The sequence below is a fragment of the Ambystoma mexicanum genome, chromosome 7p (genome assembly GCF_040938575.1).
Source record: "Ambystoma mexicanum isolate Mex_15411 chromosome 7p, UKY_AmexF1_1, whole genome shotgun sequence".
Taxonomy (NCBI): Eukaryota; Metazoa; Chordata; class Amphibia; order Caudata; family Ambystomatidae; genus Ambystoma; species Ambystoma mexicanum.
This window is the reverse complement of record NC_090939.1, coordinates 775,096,243-775,119,798: the sequence shown is the minus strand read 5'-3', so window position 1 is coordinate 775,119,798 and position 23,556 is coordinate 775,096,243. Positions and strand designations below refer to the sequence as shown.

Below are 23,556 nucleotides of genomic sequence, written 5' to 3'. Positions count from 1 at the left end.
CATGTTAGCTTCCCACAATAACCAAGTCCTCCATCAGATTATCTCACCTGGGAACGCAGAAATAAAAAACAAATCTGCCAGTAAGGTAGTATAGGTGAAGGGATTGGGTTTTCTTCAAAGGCCTCACTCTTTACCGAGGAGAACAAAGGTCTGAGTTTGGAGGTGAATTCTACAGTTTATGCACACAACCACCACATATTTCTTCGCAGAATTACTTGAAATGTCTGCCAGATGGAGCAGTGCCCACAGAACTGATAAATGAATAACTGTCAAATGCACCCATTCTGGTTCAATTATATCACATTTCACCAGGTAGAATTGATGGCAAATCGCAAAAAAGATGTTCAGAATTGGGACCTAAAGACTACATCCACTTAGTTTCTGATGTTTGTGGGATGTACATCGCTGCGAAGAAAAGACTGGAGCACCCTGAAATAGCAAAACACATTCAAGAAGCTACTTTGTGTATGTGGCCCCCACACCTGTACTATTCATGCATAAAACGTGGTACTCTATTTCCTAGCCAGATCGCACACTTGGGCTACAGTCTAAGAGAAGAGCAGTCTCATGAAGTACTAATACATTGGTCACTATTGGAAATACTTTACACGCGCTCTTAATCCGGAAGGTCTATTCTCTTGCTTGTGGAAGATTCTAGAAGCATACAAAAGAATGGACGGAGAAATCCAAGTCCTAAACAGTTTCTCTCAATGGCTTTGCTGAAAAAAGCATGCACTTCAAACCCTGACAGAGATACTACTAACATGGTGGGATATATGTGATGAAGCACTAACTAAATCAATATGGCTGAAAGATCCAGTGAAGACATTTGACAACTTAACTGGGAATTTTAGTCAATTTGTTTCTTTTTAGCATAGTCTGCAGTCTCTTGAACAATATGGTCTTTTTTAAACGTTTCCAACTTCAGGCCTCAGCAGAAATGTTGGCGTCTAAAAGGCTAGATCTGGATTACGCTGCAGCAACTTGTTTACCAGGCATTTTAATTGCATCCCTTACAGCTTTAGCCAACTACCTAGCTCGAACAGTCCCAACTATAAGGATACGTACTGTGCTTCCACAAACTCATATGCAGAGTTGAGAGGTTTGGGTGCACAGGGGTGGTCAACATAATGGCACCTCACTTATGCTACGCCCTGCTCTGCACCCATGTTCTGTCCTTTTGATCCGTCACTCATGCCCAGCCTCTACCCCATGCCCAAGCCCCTTCATTCACAGTGCCAAAGGAAGTGTTTGAGGAAGCACGTGGAAAAGAGAGGACTTCTGGATTGTTTCCACAGTACAGCGGGTTAGCAATTGGACAGTCTTTTATAGGGGTTCAGCTGAGTGGAGCTGTTTTAAACGACAGTCTGCGGACAAAGGAAATTTTATTTATTCCAGAGGTTATGACTGGAGTGAGGGTTGGGAAAGAGATGCCATTGAGAAGGAATGTAGTTTACTTTTTCGAAAAAGGGAAATTACTGTAGGCTGCATTTCATCTTAGTGTAACAAACCACCTTAAAAGGCTCCCACAAAAACAAAACTAATTACTGGCAGTGTTAAAAGCAACAAGAACGTCAGAAACAGACATGGAAACAATACTTCATGCTGTTGTGTCCGGAAAACTAAACGCCTGGGAACACGTGGTAGACCCTCCCGCTTGAAAAGCGGTTTCTCCTGCAACAAAAACCATGCATTGACAAACGCAATGGGTTTGGCTTCGCGAGTGTTGTTGATACAGCGAAATAAGTACCCTTTACATTTACACATCCACACCAATTGGCTTTATCATTCCTTTTCATAATGGCATCTATGATGGTATGAAGGGGCATTGTAAAGGTTAGTATACAAGACGCCCAATCCAAGGCAGCATTCTGTAACCACATGAATAGTGGCAGATATAGACCTTAGTAATAATAAATCACAAAGCATACTTAATGTAATGCAACAAACATGTTGAACAAATTTACAAAGCAGCATGGAAAACTCAAGCTATTAAAAAGAAACACTTAAAAGCTCTCCATCTCAAAGGTTTTTTTGCTTCTACAAAATGGCTTACAGTATACTAGCGTGTTCATCATAATGCACTAATTTCTGCATCACAATAAATAGCAGGGGGCACTCCTAAAGTCTTCGCTAGTCAATCCAAACCACAAAGATTATTTTTATGTGTAGCAAAATTACAATAGTTCCGAAATACGGCTACACATATGCAAAAAGTAGCTGATTCATCACTATCTGGCTCATTTTTTAATTAGCCTGAACATCAACAAAGGGATTCAACAAGCTCAGTCATTTATCAGGTTTAACAGACATTCCAAGTCTTCTTTAACAGAGGCTACAAGAGCCTGACCCTGCCTTACACTCAATCTCTGCCTCATAACCTTGGAGTCATCCCACATTCACCCAGCGCCAGAGATTTCAATCTCACATCAGCCACCTAGGAAATAAATGTTTCTTTAATGCTAGCCTCCTTCCAAAACACACAAACGCATCACAAAGCGGCACCCACAAATACATAGGGAGAAACGTATGCACACAATACACATTTTGTCAATCTCCCAAACCAACCAACATCATGTAAAGCATGGATTATTTCAGCCCTACACCCATTCATTCATTCATTCATTCCACATGCCCAAACAGAGTTAGCACAGAGAATGTTGGCAAAGGGAATGCCTTTCAGCTTCTTGAAGGCTTCCATGAGTAACAGTTGTCCAGTTCTGAATGGATTATTCTCAATAGCACTTTAAACTCTTGGAGACCTGGCAATGCTGTCATATTTCATCTGATGAGTAAGCATGATCTCCAAGTTTAACGAATGGAAATAAACCCTCTTGGTTGGGAAGAGACAAATAATTTAGTGAGGACGACATCATTTTAAGGAGCACCAGCTTCCTGTGAAAAGCATCCCAGGGCTCTTTAGAAAGAAATAAAAAAGAGATTGAAGTTTGCCTATTAGTCCGATTGATAGGGCCACAAGAAAAAATCTTCCAGGACAGTACATCCAGATCACACAAATCGGCATGCTCATCAGGTTCATGCATAAAAACATTCCTAATACTCAGGAGGTCATTATAGTCTGAGGTATTCCATGTATAAACATCACTGGGGAAAATTATCACCAACGCAAGCGGGCACATTAGCATTTACACCCAATTACAGTATTATCGCCAGGTTGGTGGTAACAGTAATGAGAATACTTCTACCAATATGGTAAATCCTAAAAGAGCGACACTGCCAATGGACTTAAAACACAGTTTCTGCCACCAAAAGGGCAACCTCTGCCAGGCGGGCCACTCTGGAAAATAATGTGCCTGAACGCTGACTGTCTGCCTGCCATCTAAGTAAAATGAGCTAAATAAATGAATCTGGAAGCTATGATAATGTGGCAGCAATGTCTGCACAAAAAGACTACAGAATAGGGGTGCACAGACCTGTAAAATATCTCAGAGAGCTTATTCTTTTTTCATAAAAAATATTTCATCTCTTGAATGGTGTCTTTATGTTCTATAATAGCAACTTCAGGTGCAGACGGGCTATAGTCACAAGGCCACTTTGGACGAAAGAAAAACGCAGAACCAGCACTGTCTTTCATTACGCGGTAAGCCCAAATGCACTCCTAAGGGGACAAGAGTCCCAAATCTGATTCACTAAACACAATTGGTGACTTCACTCCTGTGAGGGACACCCAATTCTTAAATCGTAAAAAACTTTTCTTAAACAGTGATAATTCAAATAGCAAAAAGCAAAAAGCTGAGAGCATATATATCTTCACAGACTTAAAATCTTATTTCGTACAAAAAAAATACACACTGGCATTTATTGTTATTCGAACAAGCTTGCCAGTGTTATTAACCATGTTCCGTCACATTGTTCGTGTTCCAGTGTACAAAGTAATATCAAAACATCATACTGTTCATATTCAAATGTGTAGAGTAATATGCCAACTGACGTGGTTGGGTTGAAACAAACAATGAAATTCACAAGTTTCTAGGGCGTAACAGACTTTAGTGTTTACAAAACTTCACATCGCAGTCTATTGAAATAACTCATAACCACAATAGCTCATTGTTAATGTTCCTACAACCAACGCGTTTCGGATCACTGATCCATCTTCAGGGTTTGAGCTTCCGTGTTCCTAGTAAAAAAAACTCTTTCAAGAGGCCTTGCAGGGTAATGAAAATAAACATTTCAAGACGGGGCCAATCTAATTCTATTTACTTTGTTAGAGTGGTCATGAAAAAGTACTGACCTCTATGATGCTGTAAGGAGGACCAATATTGGACCTATTGGGAAAGATGAATATCATAATAATCAGACACCAAGAATACCGATCAATCTCCAAATGTGGAATACGGTCAAGAGAAACTCACCCAGCCTTCATGGCGTATTTCCTTAAAAACTGGGTAGCAGTGAATTGCAGTCGAGCGTCACTCTGAAACTAGCAAGAGAGGCTAAATTCAGTATGAGAATAATCCTGCTTTATTTTAATGGGGAGCCTGTGTGGGCAGACTTCTTGGCAGAATAGAAAAATACGGGGAATAACACGATCTTCTTTTGTACTCACTGTAGTAAATTCCTCCTAATGCCCTCCCTAATGCATTGAGTTAATGTGACCATCGCATAAAAGTAGCCAAAGTGAAACCCTATTGCCAAAGGTCTAAAAGATTGTGACCATAAAACGTATCTCGGTGGGCGCATTATAGTTATGGAGCATTATCTTGACAGACAATATAGTTGTGTCAGCCCCAAAGGTCTGGTGTTAACCCTACCGTAAGCAATAATCCCCCAATGTTACTCTGTGTCACGTGCATTATTCAGTGTTCACCTTCAGTGATAAAATGTCAAGCAATCACCCGATCCATAGCTGAATTCAATGACGTGCTGTAAAACAGTGCATCCAGCTTACCTAGACTCTGGAGCGTACACACGAGCCGACTGCAGCAAAAGGTGCGGCTCGACTGTTTAAAACGTCGCCAAAGGCTACCACGCACAGGCAGCCATGGCGACATACCTCCATCTTGGTGTGGGTCCGTAGTGCGGCATTGTTACTATAACAGCTATCAGATTTAGACCAGACCGATTCCGATACAGCCGGAAAGAGTGTGTACAAGGAGTGCCGCCTAGTGCGCATGCCCGGTCAATACCACCGGGGCTGGCAGAGAAAAATAGAGAAAGTCAAAGAAATAGACATACAGTGTGAATGGATGCTCAAGTAACGCTTGGGCAGCAGCAACTGACGACTCTAAATGAGGACATCAAAGGGATTAAAACTGAGTAAATGATACACTGTGGACCAGCTAAAACAGATTCTGGAGGATACGAATCAGAAACTAGCCAGTTATAAACAAGAACTGGAAGTGAAAAAAAATAATCAGGAAATTCAGACGCAATACGCAAGATTATAGGTTAGATATGGTTTACAGCTGGCAAGAGCATTCCGGTCACTGTCAGAGTAAACCCTATTTTGGTCGAACTCCTTCCTAAACCAGGACCGACGTCAGCGGACAATACATCTTCAGACGCATCTAGCACCAAACTAGATCCGCTCCTGGTCAGAGCACAGAGGTACTACTTAGACCTGAAAGTATTGATGAAGTGGCAAGCAAGACTGATATTTTAGACAAAAACCAATCCGAAGGAGGAAAGAAGAAAAAACCCACAGAGGAAAAAGGCGATAAAGAAAACTTAGTAGTTAACATCTCCTCATACCATCTATCGAAAATGGAATTACAAGTCTTATAGAAAGGTCTATCCTTTGTGCCGAAGAACAACAGTACTTTACTCTGAAGAAATTTTCTCTCTGATTTATGAGAAAACTTAAGCTAAAGATCTTTGACTCTCTGGACGAAGACGGCATCGCTAAAGAACCCCATAGATTTCTTGAATTGAATGCTAAGAGCACATTCAATCCACAAGTGCAGATTCATGTCCTCGCTACCTTCGAAAAAAACGGTATTGCAGGACTTTAAGAAACTACAATTCAAGACCAAGGGACAAGGGAACTTTACCAGCAAGCAACGCCTGACACTTAAGAACCTCTTGGACGATAAGGATATAATATTCAAACCAGTTGACAAAGGAGGAGCACTTGTCCTCATGAACAAGATTATTTTGAGGAAATCGAACGTCAGTTGAAAGATGGAGAAACTTACTGAGAACTGTCCTTTAACCCGACGGAGAAAGTACAAGCCCTCATCCAGGAAGTACTAGATGTGGCGGAGGAAAAGGAAGTTCTCTGAAAAAACCCGTCTGATCCTAGAGAACAAACATCCAATTATACCAGTGATGTACATGCTACCGAAGATACACAAGAGGCTGATTAAACCACCAGGATACCCTATTATTGCGGATACAGACAGTCTCCTTGAACCGCTGGCTCAGTACCTTGACAAGATTCTGCAACCCTTGATTCAGGACACCGCAACTTACATCAGAGACAGTATGCACTTTCTACAAAAATTGAGGAATGTGCAGTTTGTGAAAGGGAGAGATTTGCTGTTCACTATGGACATGACATCACTATACAAACATTGTGCAAGAAGCCGGTAGAGAGGCAACTGAATGGCTACTATTAAGAACAGAAAAGTGCCATCGGGACAAGCGGTTTGTCCTTACCTTGTTAAAATGGGTTCTCATGAACAATATTTTTCAAATTCCATGATCACTTCTTTCTGCAGACATCGGGCACGAGTATGGGAGCCGCCATGGCACTGTGCTATGCAAATGCCTGTGTGTACTACTTGGAGTATGAACATGTTCTATCATCAAGGTGGATGAGACATCTGTCAATATACGTATGGTATATTGACGATATCTTTGGGATATGGACAGGCCCTCAAGAACTACTACAGGACTTCTATTCGATGAAGAATGAGATGCATCCCCGCATAAAGTTTATCACTGAGACAAATGATGCAATGATTCACTTTCTGGATGTGGAGATATATGCAGGTGAACATTCACTGGAGACAGTCTACACTAAATAGACAGAACGGAATAGTCAGCTTCTGGCCACCAGCTTCCACCTACAAAGAACTATTGATAGTGTCCCACTTAGCCAGTTTCTGCGCTATAGAAGGAACATTTCGGACAGTTCGGAATATGAGCGTCAGTCTTCCTTACTGCAAACTAAGTTCACCTCAAGAGGGTATAGTCCTACTCTGATTGCAGAAGTGGCTGGGAAAGTGAGAGATGTTGACAGGGAAACATTACTTGTGCCAAAATCAACTAAACCCAAAAAATCACTAGTTAATGTCACAACCCACTCGATGCAGAGCATGAACTCGATGCAGAGCATGAAGATCAAGAGGGCAATACAAAAGAACTGGCTGATGTTGAGAATGGATCCACAATTGCAACAATTATTTCAAAAACTCCCCACGTTTGCAAACAGAAACAGCATTTCTCTGCGCAAGAGTCTGGTCAAAGCAGAAGTGCCATTACCTCCTTCATTGACTCAATTAAAGGGCATGATACCACGCCATAACTGCCAACACTGTGGGAACATCATGATAGGCAACAGCATAGCTCACCCCCATTCAGGCAAACCAATCTTGTTGAAGCATTCCTGTACATGTGATACACAAAAAGTGATCTACGCTCCAAAATGCCCTTGTGGGCTTTACTATGTACGGATGACCACTAGGAAAGTGAAAACAAGATGGACAGAACATAAGTCCAGTATTCATACCAAAAGTCAGAAATCCCCTGTACCCATGCACTTTGTCGAAGCACGACATACTACTGCGCAATTGAAATGTGTTATTCTTGAGCAGGTAACAAACAGCTGGTAGCAGGGGAAGTGATTTACAACGAAAATTACTACAACGCGAAATTCTATGGATTGAACTTCTGGACTCATTAAGCCCTAGCAGCATGAATACAGAGTTTGACCTGATGTGCTTTGTGTAACCCTGGTTCTGTTAACCTGCCTGATCTGTAATTGGATAGACCAAGATATATCATGCGATGTACTGGAGACATTGACTTACTGCATTTCAAGGCATGCTTCATGTTTTCACTTTTTGCTTTCCGTTGTGGTATAACCTATGTCACGGTTGTAACAATATTTGAATGCTAATGTTTGGGACACTGACTGGCTACATCTGTAGACATGCCTTAGATTTTCACTGTGTTTACCGCTGTGTTACAACCCATGTCACTGCTGTAATATCTGAATGTTGATAATATTGTTATATCCATTGTGGGTAGGGATATTGGACTGGTTCATTTATAAAAACGTATGATTTGTTGTTGAGGATGCCTGTGGGGTAATAAGGAGCTAACAATGGTAGCCCCCATCCCCCTTTAATCTGACAAGGTTGTCTCTCTAAACACTGATGGGATTCCTTGTAGAGAATGGCTACTTTAATTGAAGGGGGCATGTCGTGGGGGCACACCACAGATTCTGTTGGACTGTGGTTGTGCCCCCTCGCATGCTCCCCTCTGTATATGTCCTAACTATTCCCTCGGTTTAGGCAAACTCTTCTATTATTGTCCCCGAGTGGTCACAGACATTAACAAACTTCTATAGGAGGGGTGCGAGTGCCAGGGGAGCAAGCCATGTATCCGCTCAGACTGTGGGTGTGTGCCCCAAGGCACGTGTTGCTGCCCCCAAAGGTTACTTGAGCATCCATAGACACTGTCCATTTCTTTGACTTTCTCTATTTCCCTCTGCCAGCCCCGGCGGTATTGACAAGGCGTGTGCACCAGGCAGCACTCCTTGTACACACTCTTATTGACCGTATCGGAATCGGTCTGATCTAGATCTGATAGCTGTTGTCATAGTAACGATGCCACACTACAGGCCCACACCAAGATGGAGGCTGCCTGCGCGCATGCGCATGGTAGCCTTGGCGACGTTTTAAACACAGTCGAGCTGCGTGTTTTGCTACGGTTGCCTTGTGTGTACATTCCGGAGACTAGGTAAGCTGGACGCGCTGCTTTACAGCGCGTCATTGAATTCTGCTACGGATCGGGTGATTGCTTGACATTTTATCACTGAAGGGGAACACTGAATAATGAACGTGACACGGAGTAACATTGGGGGATTATTGATTGCGGTAGGGTCAACACCTCAGACTTTTGGGGCTTACACAACTATATTGTCTGTTAAGATAATACTCCTTAAGTATAACGCGCCCACCAAGATAAGTTTTATGGTCACAATCTTTTAGACCTTTGGCAATAGGGTTTCAATTTGGCTACTTTTATGCAATGGCCACATTAACTCACAGCATTAGGGAGGGCAATAGGAGGAACTTACACTATCTTCTTTTGTACTCCCTGTAGTAATTCCCCATATTTTTCTATTCTGCCAAGAAGTCTGCCTACACAGGCTCTCCATTAAAATAAAGCATGATTATTTTCATACTGAACTTAGCCACTTATGCTAGTTTCAGAGTTGCACTCGACTGCAATTCGCTGATACCCAGTTTTTAAGGAAATATGCCATGATGGCTGGGTGAGTTTCTCTTGACCTTTTTCGATATTTAGAGATTGATCAGTATTCTTGGTGTCTGATTAGTATGATATTCATCTTTCCCAATAGGTCCAATATTGCTCCTCCTTACAGCATCATAGGGGTCAGTACTTTTTCATAACCACTCTAACAATGTAAATAGAATTAGATTGCCCCCCCCCATCTTGAAATGTTCATTTTCATTACCCTGCAGGGCCTGTTGAAAGTAGAGTTTTTTTTTTACTAGGAACACAGAAGCTCAAACCCTGAAGATGGATCAGTGATCCGAAACACGTTGGTTGTAGGAACATCAACAATGAGCTTTGTGGTTACATGAGTTATTTCAATAGACTGCGGTGTGAAGTTTTGTAAACACTAAAGTCTGTTGACACGCCCTAGAAACGTGTGAATTTTATAATATTACTCTAAACATTTGAATATGAACAGTATGATGTTTGGATATTACTTTGTACACTTGAACACAAACAATGTGACGGAAAATATGTTGGTTAATGACACAAGCTTGTTCGAATAACAAATACCTGTGTGTATTTTTTCTAAGAAATAAGAATTTAAGTCTGTAGATCTATGCTATCGGCTTTTTGCTATTTGAATTATCACTGTTTGAGGAAAGTATTTTACAATTTAAGAATTGGGTGACCCGCACGGGGAGTAAGGTCACCAATTGTGTTTAGTGAATCAGATTTTGGACTTTTGTCCCCACTAGGAGTGCATTTGGGCTTACTGCGTAGCGATACACGGGGCTGGTTCAGCAATGTCTGCACACCCTAGGGTCATAGAGGAGGTTCACAAGTTCATGAAAAAGGAAGAATTGTTCACAAAAATATATGTCGGGATGCTAGGGCCATTGGCGTCCCTTCCCCGCGGGACAAGGCAGGCCACTCGAGCAAAGCAGACACTGACTTCGGCAGCACAAAGATAGTTCCATTTTCCCAGTTCAGGACCTTGTGTCCAAATCTCTTTACTTTTCGCAAGACTTGTGACAGAGGGCCTGCTGTACCAGAACCAATACATGCGTGTTCTCATCAATGTTTAAGTTGGATACCCCTCTGCTGGGCTCAGATCCCTTCTAAACATGGTTCAATTGGTCTCCCTTAGCCGGGCTCGGACCAATTTGGATTTACTTTAAACTATTGAAGACTTAAATGTGAACAGGGTTTAGCTTGACTCGTTGCAGGACCACTTCGATCTCTTTCCCACTCATCAGTTGGATACCCAACAGAGACTTTCGAATGAGCACCCACGTGGTGCCGGACCACTGTGTATGGTATCTTTTGGTTTCCCAAGTTCAGTTACAAAGTTCAACTATTTCTTTTGGCTGACAATTGTATTTGCGTCGCTTAATACACTGTTCTCGTTATACAATGTTGCCGCTTGGAACCTTCTTTAAAAAAACAAACTGGTTGGTATCAGTCTCTGATTCACCGGCTGTGCTTTCTATTCGGACGCCGCTTTGTTGTAGAAGCCAAGGACAGTACCACAGCAGCAATCGTTCCTCCCCTCCTTGGTTATAGACGCGGGAGAGCCCTGGTTGCCTCTGACACACTGCATGTTTGATTAGCTTTAGTTCTTGGTCTTCGGTTTCTTACTTTCGAAGGTTCATGAAAGTAACAGTCTTTATAGGTCAAGGGTGCGTCCCTCCTTGCAACTCTCTCCAGTCTTGCTGTCTCTCATTGTATGAAACTGCCATCTTAAAACTGCCATTTCCTCATTTGTTTTGCCTTGCTCAGTGTTCTTTCGTGCTCCGCATTTTATCTGTGTTGGGAAGTGTGATGCAAGTCAGGTGTGTGTCATGATCCGTAATTGCCCGACCATGGTGTTGGGACATGTCAGGTATACGGCTCTGGTGTTAGTCCGTTGTCGCTCACGGGTCTGTGAGAAAGTGTTTGGGGTGGGGGGGGGTGGAGTACCCAGGTATCCTACATTGTAGGATGGGGCAAAGGTAACAAGGAAGGGGATACCGTGTCTCACCCTCCGGTGTACCACTTCCACTCCCCGAAGACCACTCATCCAGGTGATCCTCCTGCAATAGTCCACCCCCAGGAACTGCATCCAAAAGCGAAGGCTGTGTCCTGGCCATCTAGACGGCTAATCCCTGGGGACTACCGGGTGAGCCACTTTCAGGTTTCTCACAACTGGAAGAATGAATGGGACAGGGGGGGTGGGGGGGGACCGTTAGTTAACCCCTTTAGAAATTGGATCACAATAGGGACCTTAAAATACTATCCCCAAGTAGCACCTTCTCCTTGCCCAATCTGGGGCAGTAAGGATCATGGGCTTCCAGGAACTTGCTCAACCTCCTGATGAAATTAAGAATGACAGGGACTGGTGGTAACGCGTACAGAGAGGAAACTCCCAGTCCGCTACAAACACCTTTCCCAAAGCTCCTCTGAACAAATTCCCTGGAGCAGAACAGGTCATACTTCCTGTTGACACTGAATGCGAACAGATCAACTTGAGGGGGTTCCCAAAATGCGACGTTGTCCTGAGCTAGCTCCCACTTGTGGGAAACTGCTCTGCCTGCTCAAAGCGTCCGCTGCCATGTTCTCCTCACCGGCTAGGTGAACGTCCAAGAGGAAGATTCCTTCTTGAAGTGCCTAAAATCAGAGCTGCATTGCCTCGCTGCACAGTAGTAGGGACCCTACACCACCTCTCTTGTTGAGGTAAAACATGGACACAGTGTTGTCCGGTGTCCGGCATTATAAAAAGGACAATCTTTCCCTGTACAGAGGGCACGAAGGCCATCAGTGCTAGTTGATTGCCCTCAGCTCCAAAAGATTGGTGTGTAGTTTGGACTCAAATGGGAGACCAGCGACCTCCGATTGCTATATCGTTAGCATGAGCCCCCCAACATGTGAGGAAGGCATCTGTAACTACCCTTATGTCCAGCCACGGTTGCCAAAAGGATTCCCCTTTCAACACATTCTCCTTGAACGCCCACCACAGGATATCCTGCACAACCTTGCTCTGGACCTAAAGTAGATCCGTCTTTCCGCTAGAGAACTGGTACCACTGGGATCTGAGCGACCATTGAAGAGATTTCAGAGCTGGAGAGATACGATCCCTCGAGTCAGCCAAAGTTGCAGGAGGAGGAGAGAAAGTAGCGGCGAAAGCCTCAACTGATACATGCTACATGGGTCGGATGGCCGAGAAGGTAGGTGGCAGTGCTGGAGTCGACTTGACCTGCAGGAAAAAGAAAGGGGTGGGAAGAAAGGAGAAAGTGATCACCCCAAGAGAGAGGAGTGGTGAGAGGGTTGGAGAAGGGGAGGTGTGAGGAGATCAGAACATCCAGGGTGTGGCCTGCTGAATGTGTCGGGCCAGAGGGCAGAATAGAGCGAGAATCACAGAGGTTGCGAAAGAGCCATGAAGAAGGGCTGGTAGCATCCAGGTGGATGTTCAGAGGAGGAGAAGTTGAGAGGTAGAGGCAAGGAGCAAGGAGAAGCGGTAAGCCCACTCAGAGAGAAAAAGAGCAACCTGGCCAGGCGGCCTGTAGATCTTGGCCACAGTGGGAGAGGCCAGGAGAGATACACAGCCTGCAAATCACCCATTCAATGGAGTAGTCCTGCATTGGAATGATAGAAGCAGGGATCCACTTTGGAAAAATCAAGGCTAAACCCCCACCGGGACGGTTGGTTCTGGGTTCAGAGAGGATCTTGTAGCCATCGGGAAGGAGAGTGTCGAAGCTTGTGACACAGATGGCTTTGAACCAAGTCTCGGTAAGACAGAGACCATCCAAATCAAGCTCTTCTAGGAGACGTCAGAGGAGTGCTTGACAGCTGACGAGAGCCGAGAGTAGCGATGTGGAGCATGTTGCCACATTGGAAGGACTTTGGGAGAGGGGTACAGCCCAGAGGTATAACCTGCGGAAGTGTTCGAGGTGGCAGAGGAGGAAGGAAGGAAGAGAAGGCAGTGTAGTCAGAGAGAGAGAAGAGCGTGCCAGAGGAGAGGTAACAGGGTGGCCAGAGAAGCAGCAGTGGGTGTCAAAGAGGTGACAGAGGAAGGAGGAGGCATAGGAGACAGAGAGGGGTAAGAAGGGATAGCAGGAGAGGAAGAAGTTGATAAGGCGCAGGAAGAGTCTATCAAAGAGGATGAGATTGACCCCAGGGCCCTGGACCAAGACAGTGCCATTTAAGTAGACATGAACGATGATCTTAGAGGAGTGGAAGGGGCCAAGAGGGCCTCCCACCAGATGCTACCATTAATGCGAGAAGAAGAAAAAGGAGAGAAGAAGAAAAAGGAGAGAGAATAGAGAATATGTTGGGAGTCCAAAGGCCGGGAGAGGGAATGACAGAGCATGACGGTAAGGGTCTGTCTGGAGGAAACACTGGTATAGGTATCAGCAATAGAGGTCTGGGCTGAAGACCAGGATAGCCCTTTTGAGCTTCTTCCTGCCAGACTTAGTGAGAGGGATAGGATAGTCGATAGAAAAGCAGTTAGAAAAGATAGGTGAGACTGAGTACCATAGGGTTTTAAGGGGGGGGAGCTGGGGGAAGGGAGCCCAGGTCAAGGGAGGGGACAGGGGTGGGGCCGGTGGCGGCAGGGGGGGGTGGGGGGGTGAGTCTTGGGGGGAATGGGGGGCAGACAGGAGAGAAGACGGGAGGGTAGATTTAAGTACTCTTGTGCTTGGAGTGTCTCGGGGATACCACTACAAACACTGATGTGTCTTTCATCTGTATAAGTTCTTGGCCACACCATTATTCAGATCTAACAGACACTCTTTCACAAGACTTAAAGGATTGTTGGGTGACTCCCATTAGTGTTATTCTATGTGCAGATCCTAGAGGAACAGTGTTGGTTGTGATGCAGGCCTGTATGCTGGTTGTGTTTTATATGTTCTAGTCTTTCGTGGCCCAGGTTACCTTGGCTTATTCCATTTTGCAATGTCTAACCATTTCCCCACAGGTTCAACTGCCCTGGCTGATGCTGGACTCGGGACTGTGCATTGGGTTTGCTATTAGAGTTATCAGTCTTCATTTAGACTATCTTACTGTCTCCTGGTTGGTGAACCCGATTGATGACTTTTGCCTGCTGGGACCCAAGCCTAGCAAACCATGCACCGAGAGTGGGGGTCAGGGATTACCAGTAAACTAATGTTAAATGTTATGGTTAGTTTTGCTTGCTATGATTAGGTCATACTTAGAGCACTGTGCTACCTAGGTTGCCTACTCCCTGCTTACTAGAGTGTGGGTGTTGGACAATGTTTCAATTCATTTGCAATCTTCAGGAAGTTGCGTCTGGGTCAAGCGGGTTGAATGGATGATCTTGCTTTTGCTTAGTGTGTGGTGTGTGCAATCCTGGTGTTGGAGACGTCCCGGCCGCAGGTGACGCCCACTAGTGCAAAGTCATTAAAGTACTAGGTGGTTCCCCTGGTGTGCTCGCTTTTCAAGCCGACTGCCGTTATGGTTATTGGGCAGTAAGGGATGGTTGATTGTAGATTGGTTTTGTTATGGGTGGTCGGTTGGCCTTTATCCTTTTGTCCCTTGGGCTGCTTGAGTATAACACCCTTGGTTCCTTTATTAATTGTTTGCTTGTAGATTGCAGGGAAGGGCAGGTGCTTGGAATGTTTATCCAAGAGTTTTGTGGAGTCTGTGCTATCATTTGACTGATTAGGGTGCCTGCATGTTCATTGTCTAGGCATGTATTATGCTAGTGTTGAAGAGCACTTCTTGATTGCAATGTGACTGAATCCACCCCTGCACCTCAGGAAATGTGGTATGGGTGGTACTGCGCACTTGAGGAGTTGGAGGAGTGACCTTTGGTTTCATTTTGGGGGTCAGTTGGTTCACTCAAAGGTTTGTGCGAGTCTCGTCAGTCCTCTTTCAGTGTGTCATTTCTAATGTTTCTGTAATGGAGGAAACGTACTGAGTACTACAGGAATTTCATAGAGAACTATGGGACCATACCTTCTCCCTTGAATGTAGCCTCCTCTCCAAAATTCCCTAAAAAGGTTTGATGGAATGAGGAGTGCACTCAACCCTTTGAAAACCTGAAGAAAACCCTTTGTCAAGCTCCAGTCCTAAGAACTCCCGATTATCACCAACCCTTCATTGTGCAGACAGATGCATCCCATACAGGTATAGGTGCAGTCCTTAGTCAACTGGATGAGAAGGGTAGGAAGCACCCCATTTGCTTGATCAGCAGGAAGCTGAAACTGTCAGTACAGCCACCCTGCTGTGTGATTGACAGCCAGGCTGTGTGAATGGGGGAAAACCTGCTTAAAAGCAGGTCTCTGGGACTTGGAAGGCAGAGTCGCCACTGGATCGAGAGAACCAAAGAGAAGCTGAAGGAAGAGGACTACTCCAACAACAACCTCCCAGTGAAGCCCTGCTGCAGTTCCGAATCGCCTGAAACTTCAACGACGGGGAAGATCTGCAAGAATTCTTCTCCCCTTGAGCTGGTGGGACCAACCAGTTTGCCAAACACCAAGCAAGGCCTTCATCTCCTGGTTGAATTTGCAGTGCATCGCTGCAGTGAACCGGATAGCAAGGAGGACCGAACCTTGTTTGGGTTTTAAGGAGCGCACCTTTTATTTGTCGCTTTGCTCTGCTGCTGATTTCATCCCTGGGCAGTGCAGGACCCTCCAGTCTTCCTCCGTCTTGTCAGTCTGACAGTCAGTTGAGGAACTGTGAGCCTGCAGGACCTGCCAGGAACTTCTGCCTCAGCTACAGCATTCTTCTTCTACTAAGGTACTGTGCAAATCCGGTCGTTCAATCCATCCACCGCAGTGAAAGTGTTTGAAATCTTTCACCAATCTGAGGGCTTCTCCTTCACTCTTTTAAATAACTTTTCTTCTGACCAACTTTGTTTCAAACTCTTGGCAAAGGCTTAATCGCGAACTACTCTGAACTGTGTGATTCTCTGCAAAGACACTGAACCATTAACATTGGCCCAGGCCTATTGATTTGAATCCTAGTTGTAGTAAGCCTTTTCTAGATTGCCCTGCCCATTACTTGTTGGTGCTGATTGATTTTGAATAACCTTGCCTTTCCCTCCCTTTTAAATTGCTGGGGTGCCATTTTGCTCACACTTAATTTTGAACTTCACGTGTCCAGAATCGATTGGGTGGTGTGTAGTATATTAAGATTGTGATTTTCTGCTGCTTTATAATCAATCGTGAACTGTTTTATAACTGATGGTGTAAATAAATGTATATTCTTTTACTCAGAAACCTTGAGTCAGTGTTTGTTTGAACTATAGCAATTGCCGTCCTTTGTGTAACTTCTGATACTGCTCACTTTACTCTTGAGATAAGTATGGCTGCTCAGCCATCGCTACCACTTTACTGTGTAGTACAGGCTTGTACCAAAGGTGAATTTGTACTTGCACCTGTAGTCTTAATTGTGTGTGTTGTTCCCAAAGGCTACTTCATATGATTCTGCCTAACAATGTGCTTCCTTCTGTTGCCATCTTCCTTGCATGTTGCTCTGGATATCTACTTCTATGATGAAATAACTGTTCCATGTGTGGAATCTGGAGTGGCGTGAGCTTTTCCAAATGTTCGATGTGCGACAGCTAGTGAGAGTCTGCCTTGGATAAAGGGTGTGCTGGTAGAAGTCCTATATCCCTGCGTACCTACCAGGGACTATCTTTTATCCTGTAAATGCAACAATAAAGCTCTCCTTTTGTACCTGCGGAGCTTTGACATGCCCCAACACTTGCATAATTTTTTGACATTCTTAGGAACATCTTAAATAGGAGGCATTAAGAGGCATATTGGACACATTGTTATTTAACAAAATACTGTTCGTTAATGGCAAAATTGGAAGGACAACAAGGTAATGAACAAGACAAACGCTGTTGAGACCCTTATGCATTTTTGATCGTTTTGCGCTTTATCAAGCAAATAGAGGGCAAGCGTGCTGTAACCTATTCTGAAGGAAAAGGACTTCATATATTGCTGCAACTTATTATATATATAACACATACATCTCTAAAGCCATTCGATCAGTTTATCAAGTCTTAAAGATATAGGAGAACATGCAAGGCAATTAGGCGTTCTGAAAGGACAGAGACTCAATTGTTTTAAGGTGACAGCATGTAAACACTACTAAAATTCCATTTAAATGTTGGTGTTGTACATTTGAAATTTGCTTTATAATATTACTTTGTATTGTACTTTTATGGAAACATTCAGATATAAAGTTCACATAGCTTGCCAGACAGTAAGGCCTTACTACTGTCTAAAACATACTTGTGCTCAATCTTTACTGTGTCACATTTGCTACGTTGCTGAATATTGGCGGTTTACACATTCAATATTGTCAAAAGTCAATAAAAACGGACAATAAATAAATTATCTGTTTTTAATGAAGGACGGAAAAGCAGATAGTTCTCAGTGACCTGTAAGGTTCATGGAAGGGTATAAACACATGTGCTTTGGCTATCAATAAAGGGTACCAGGACTTAACTCTTATACCAGGTTAAGATGGTCCTTTACAACTTGAAGTGCCCAAGTCCACATATCACAGGCAAAACAGTGTCCCTATAAAGGGCATATCATAGAAAATCAATCATTAGGACAGGCGGCAATTTTATCATGCTGCATTGTCAGGATTTTTTTTAGATCCTAAAAGACAGTGAGTTAATGGTGTAAAAAGACCCTTGCCGATCAAAGACATGGCTTACTAACAGCTCCAACATGGCCATGATCATCCTTAAGACATCAAACTCCTCATAGCCAATTTGTTTAACATAAATATATCGGAACTTACCAGAATTCTTTTACGGTCTTTTTCTGACAGAAATTTCACAGGAGGGTACTTCTGTGTAAAACTGGAACAAACACATGAGCTAATTAACAAATGTTGTATAACGGTGCATTAGAAGCACAAAGTACAGCAGCAGAGTTTCTCTTGCTGTGTATGAGAACAACGCATGTACCTACACAGATACACTGAAAATAATAACAGGCTGGGACATAAAAAGGTCCTAAAACGGCAAGAAATCGACAATTCTGCTTTAACAACATTGTGCTTTCAATACTGGTGCAAGGGGCCATCGCCTTTCCAAATTCCAAGTTCTAAGCTGTGTTGCCAGATAGGGCGTTACTAGTCAAGGTGAACAATGAGAAAATAAAAAACATTATTGCAGAACATGGAAACTAGGCCAAATCCAGGATTAATGCAAGCAAAGGGCAATGCTTGTGCAAAGAGGACTGGGGGGAAGGAAACAAATAAAAATAAAATTAAAAATGAAAAACCATCACGTCAGGCACCCAAATGTTTTTTCCAAATATTCAGTGTGTCAGAGTGCTGAAATGTTTGGAGAATGCCGTTCATCTTGTAGATAACGTGAAACAAATAATGAGTGGTCTCCATGAAACCAACAAGAACGGTTACACCCACGTCATCTGTACTCAGCAGAGCACTGGGTATAGCCACCAATAACACTGAACTGTAAATCGTTTAATGAAGAGTCAATATTCTAAGATGGTTGCTCCCATGTTGTATGCAGGGAATGAGGTTATGGCCATGCTCCATCTCACTGAATGAGCCAGTACTCCGACCATTAGGAGTGTTTCCATGGAGACAAGATTGGTACGATGGAGGTGCCATTAGGCATTTGAAGAAAGACCAGAAATGGGCAGAGTCATAGCTGTGGCACGGTGTGCAACCCAATTCATTTTCAAGTTCATTACAATAGAATTCTTTCAAACATGCCATACGCAAAAACATCATAAAATAAAAACCATACCGTATCCACAATTGGCATCAATATCATGCTGTATTTCAAATATAAAATGCTCAAGACCCAATATTGGTAAATCTAAGGTTTGCATATACGTATTTGCCAAACTATATGGTCTAATATTCAGTTATTATGGTATTTATTGAGCACAGATCTACCTTTGAGAAGCAATGGCGCACTTTACAGAGTTATACAATAATAAAGATACACAACAGAATGCTTTACAGCAATATACACCAGTGCAGATGTATAACCGAGTGCTTTTCAGAGGTCAGAACAGATATACAGCAGGGGATAGGATTCAGATGGGCACACACGAGGGGTAAAGGTGTACATGGAGGCGGGGATGAAAGGGGTGGCCAGCGCCTAGCAAGTCTGGTGGCACGGGAGGATGACGTGATGGCCTAGGTGTTGAAGAGGAGAGACTCCTTGAAGAGGTGTGTCTTCCTATTTTCTGAATTGTAGGAGCAAGGGGTCGAGTCTAATGCTGACAGGGAGGCGGTTGCATAGTCTTGGGGCTTAGGGAAGGTTTGCTTTCTGGTCCGTTCCTTTTTGCAGCAGCGGATTTCCAGTCTGCACAGGTCCTGGCTTCTATAGGTGCGGTGTCCATCACAGATGGCGAGTCTCTCTGCGAGGTAGCTGGGTGACTTGAGAGCGACTGCCTTAAAGATTATCCAGGAAGACTTAAAGGTGATTTGTGCGTGCAGTTAGAGCCAGTGATGGTTGATGAGGGCCGGGTTGATGCAGTTGCATCCATGTAGACCCTTGATTAGGTGTGCATCCACATGTAGGACACTTCTCAGGGGCACAAGAGAGGATGAGAGGCCTTTGAGGAGTGCATTGCCCCCATCCAGGGGCAACAGGACCAGGCCTTAAATGGTGGATCTAAAGCCGTCCGTAGGTAGGAAGGGCTTGACTTTCAACACGAGGGAGTGCCGATACCAAGCTGTCAGTTTTCTTAGCTATTTGTGTCTTGAAGGCGAGGTGTTTGTCGATGTGGAACCCGAGGAACTTGGTGCAGAAGGAGAGCTTGGGTGTGAAGCCCTCCGGGTTGTCGATACTCAGGTCTGTAGGTTTGTATTCCGTGCTCTCAAAACTAAAAAACACAGGATTTCCTCCCAGTCTCAGAATGAAATCAAAAAGAATAAAATGTGCAGATTTGTTTCAGGTGAACCAGTCTCACATTTACACATCAGACTAACCGTAGTGAGCAAAGGCATAAGCAGTGGCAATGGGGAGCAGTCTACAACCTTATCCAATAATACATTCTTTGGCCAATAAATTAGCAGCCATTGTTTGACAACTCAAAAATTGAGCAGGGAATTACAAGTGGCAAGGACACGGTTAGCGATAATTTTGCTTGACCTACATTCAATTGCATGTTTCTCATACTTTGATTTCCATGCTTCCTTAGCCGACAGTTAGCCCGCTTTGCACAAAACAGCCAGATTAACATTTCATTCATACAAATTCAAAGAATTAACAACATTTCATGAAATGAAGCTTTGGCAATTCTTACTATTGGAAACTGTCCCACATATTGCCCATGATTACCTGCATGGATAAGGATTTGGAAATGCACCAAATATCCAGAACATCAGTTGTGCAATTTGTAAATCACATCAATTGGTTTCTATTGGGGGCTGGAGGGGGTCATACTTATCACTCCTAATGAACATGTTTCACAAATGTCCTTATCACTCCTAATGAACATGTTTCACAAATGTCCTTTCAGCTAGTGCAAAGTGGGGATTGAAGGGTTAATGCCCATACAGCAGCACGGTACTTTTCAATATCACCAACCTTAGCTAAATCTAAATCTGTAGTGGGAATTGATGCACTGAAAACAGAAAATGCAGAAAACGTAAGTATTCCACACTTTTAGTGCATATGTATGTCCACCTTCTCAACAGGTCTACACTATTATTCAGCCAATGCCTAAGTTAAAAAAAAAAATCTGATTTTGTTAAATTACAATTTACAGAATAATAGTAAATTTGTCATATTCCATCACTCGGGACTTAGATACATTTATTTCCATCCAACCAGCGTCATTTTCATTAAAGCCAATTCGTTTCTGTAGCGCTAAAGGTGTACATGCAAAAAAGGACATCATCCGCATATGCAAGACATGGGATGAGGCTATTTTAGGCATGCAGCATTTCTGTGGTTACTTGCAGCATTAACACAGAAATTGAACAGGGGGTAATAACACAACTCAGCCAAACACAGGCTTGAATAGGAAAACATGCAGTTTCAGCACCATCCTTTAGTATAAGTTACATGGGTAATTGTATTCCAATACAAGTGTAATAAACATAGTGAGAGTATATGAATAGACCTTATTGTGCTCCGCGCTCTAACAGAAAAACTTATTCAGTCGGCAATGTTTCCAAATGTACAATTTGTGCATATTTCAAACATAAATAAAGATCAAAAAGTTGGTAAGAAGGACACAAAAATATGTGGGTAACTCAGTCTTGGTTTATTCCAAATATGAACGAGAGGGGTTTCTTGAGTTGAATTCATTCATTCAGTCCATTCTCTTTCTGTTAACATAATTCCATTTGGATGTAATTGGTTAACAATTCATTACATCTAACTTGAACCTGACACTTGTTTCCCTGCCTTCTATTCTGCGGTTCTTCAGGGGTTACAAAATTAATTCCAAAAATAGTGCAGATCACTCTCTGTGTTGATCATTACAACTTAAACATTGGTACATGTTCTGCCGGATAGTGTTTGTGTTTTAAATGGAGGATTTGCGGTTGCTAGGTAGCGATATAGCTCATCAGATTCTTTCTGTGTTGACACTTATCTATAAATTATAAGTTCGTCCGGTGCGATTGCCTTTCCAGTGTGCTTCGTGCCTAAACACACTGGAAAGGCAATCGCACCGGTTAGGAGGTCCAACCAGACCGAAACACGTGTCTGGGGTTTCTTTTGGTACTCTTGTTCAGAGGAGAATTGCCTAGCATTTCCGTGCTGGACTGCCCCAGGGCAGGACAAAGACTGATATGTTTGGGATATTTCTTCTCTGTGAAAGATAGTGAGCTAAAGACTCTGGGTAAGTCTCTCGTACCCAGGACTAATGTCTGGCAGAGGGACTCCCAGGACCCCCTTGTTAGTTTTTATATTTGTTGTACCCAGGTTTCCCAGTGCAATCCTCCCAGACGGTAAAACTTTCCTTATTTTTAGGAATGGAACTACATCAGTTTGCTTCTGCTCAACACAATACACTTTGGATGCCTTACTCCCCCCCCACACACTAGGTGTATTTTATTGGCATTTTTAACACAAACACGTGACTCCCCAGGCCATAGCCATTTCAAGTCGGCTCCAAGTTCAAAGTCTCTGTGGGCGGCTGGATCCCTCACCAGTCAATGCACGGAGCCCCACCCGATAATAACCCCCTTGCCCATCCTCGTCTCCCCTAGATGTTTCAGCAATGATCCCAGAGGGCATCAAGCAAAAGCCTCTCTCCCCTTGAGATGAGTAATCCCACCAACCTCAACAGCCACAGTCTCCTCGGGCACCATGCAGTGTGCAAGTCCGTTCGAAAATACTGCAGAGCAATGTCCCAGTCCAACAGAAACTTTTGGTGGTCCCCTTGAATCGAGTATGTCATCCACTGTAGAGCAACAAAGGTCCAGATCTTACCAATCCATTTATGCTCCCTGGGGGTATCCTTTTGTGTCCATTTGTGTGCTACCACTAATATTGCCACCTCCATCAGAATGATATATGCCTTCCATTGTGTTTGAGGGTAGATTCTCCAGTGCCCAGCCCAGCCCCAGCATAGCCATCCCTATATTGTCAGGTATCCGACACCCAAATATCTTGTTCATTGCTGGACGGACCATATCTCAAAAGCTGTGTGGTTCGGCATTCCCTCCAGATATACTTCCATGAAACCAGTTCCTTACATATCCACCTCCAGCAGAGCGCTGACACAGTGGGATAGTATCTGTGCAATTTTTCCAGAGGCGAGATGCCATTGGGCCATTAGCTTAACCCACATCTCCTGAATCTGAATGGCAAGCGTGAGCTTGGGTATAGCTGCCCATAGCAGAGTCCAATGTTCCCCCTCCAACCGATGTCCCAATGCGGATTCCCACTGAGCCATGTAGCACCATACCTGGTTCTGTGACCCTGATGCTATAACAAGGCCCCAACCAAATGCTCATTTCCTGTATCCTTCGTAATGTATTTTTCAAAAGGGAGCGAGTTCCCTGGTGGCCTCCGACTTAACCGTTGGATTCGAGAGAAATGCCTCAGCTGTGGGTATCGGTTCCTTTCCCCTTCAGGTAACTCAAAGTCCTATTTGTATTGGTCAAAGGATTTACTATCCTAACCTATACACATGTCCCTTGATTTATGGCACC

At 43.7% G+C, this 23,556-nt stretch overlaps 1 protein-coding gene across 3 annotated transcripts in view; it reads right to left on the bottom strand.

Moving 5' to 3' along the window:
• The window catches only part of UXS1 (UDP-glucuronate decarboxylase 1), a 474,798-nt gene that overhangs the window by 319,087 nt on the left and 132,155 nt on the right, over positions 1 to 23,556 (bottom strand). For all 3 annotated transcript variants that reach the window (XM_069636899.1, XM_069636898.1, XM_069636900.1), the window contains exon 5: positions 18,196 to 18,256. In XM_069636899.1, coding sequence (XP_069493000.1) covers positions 18,196 to 18,256 — 61 coding nt within the window. The remainder of the gene's footprint in view (positions 1 to 18,195; positions 18,257 to 23,556) is intronic.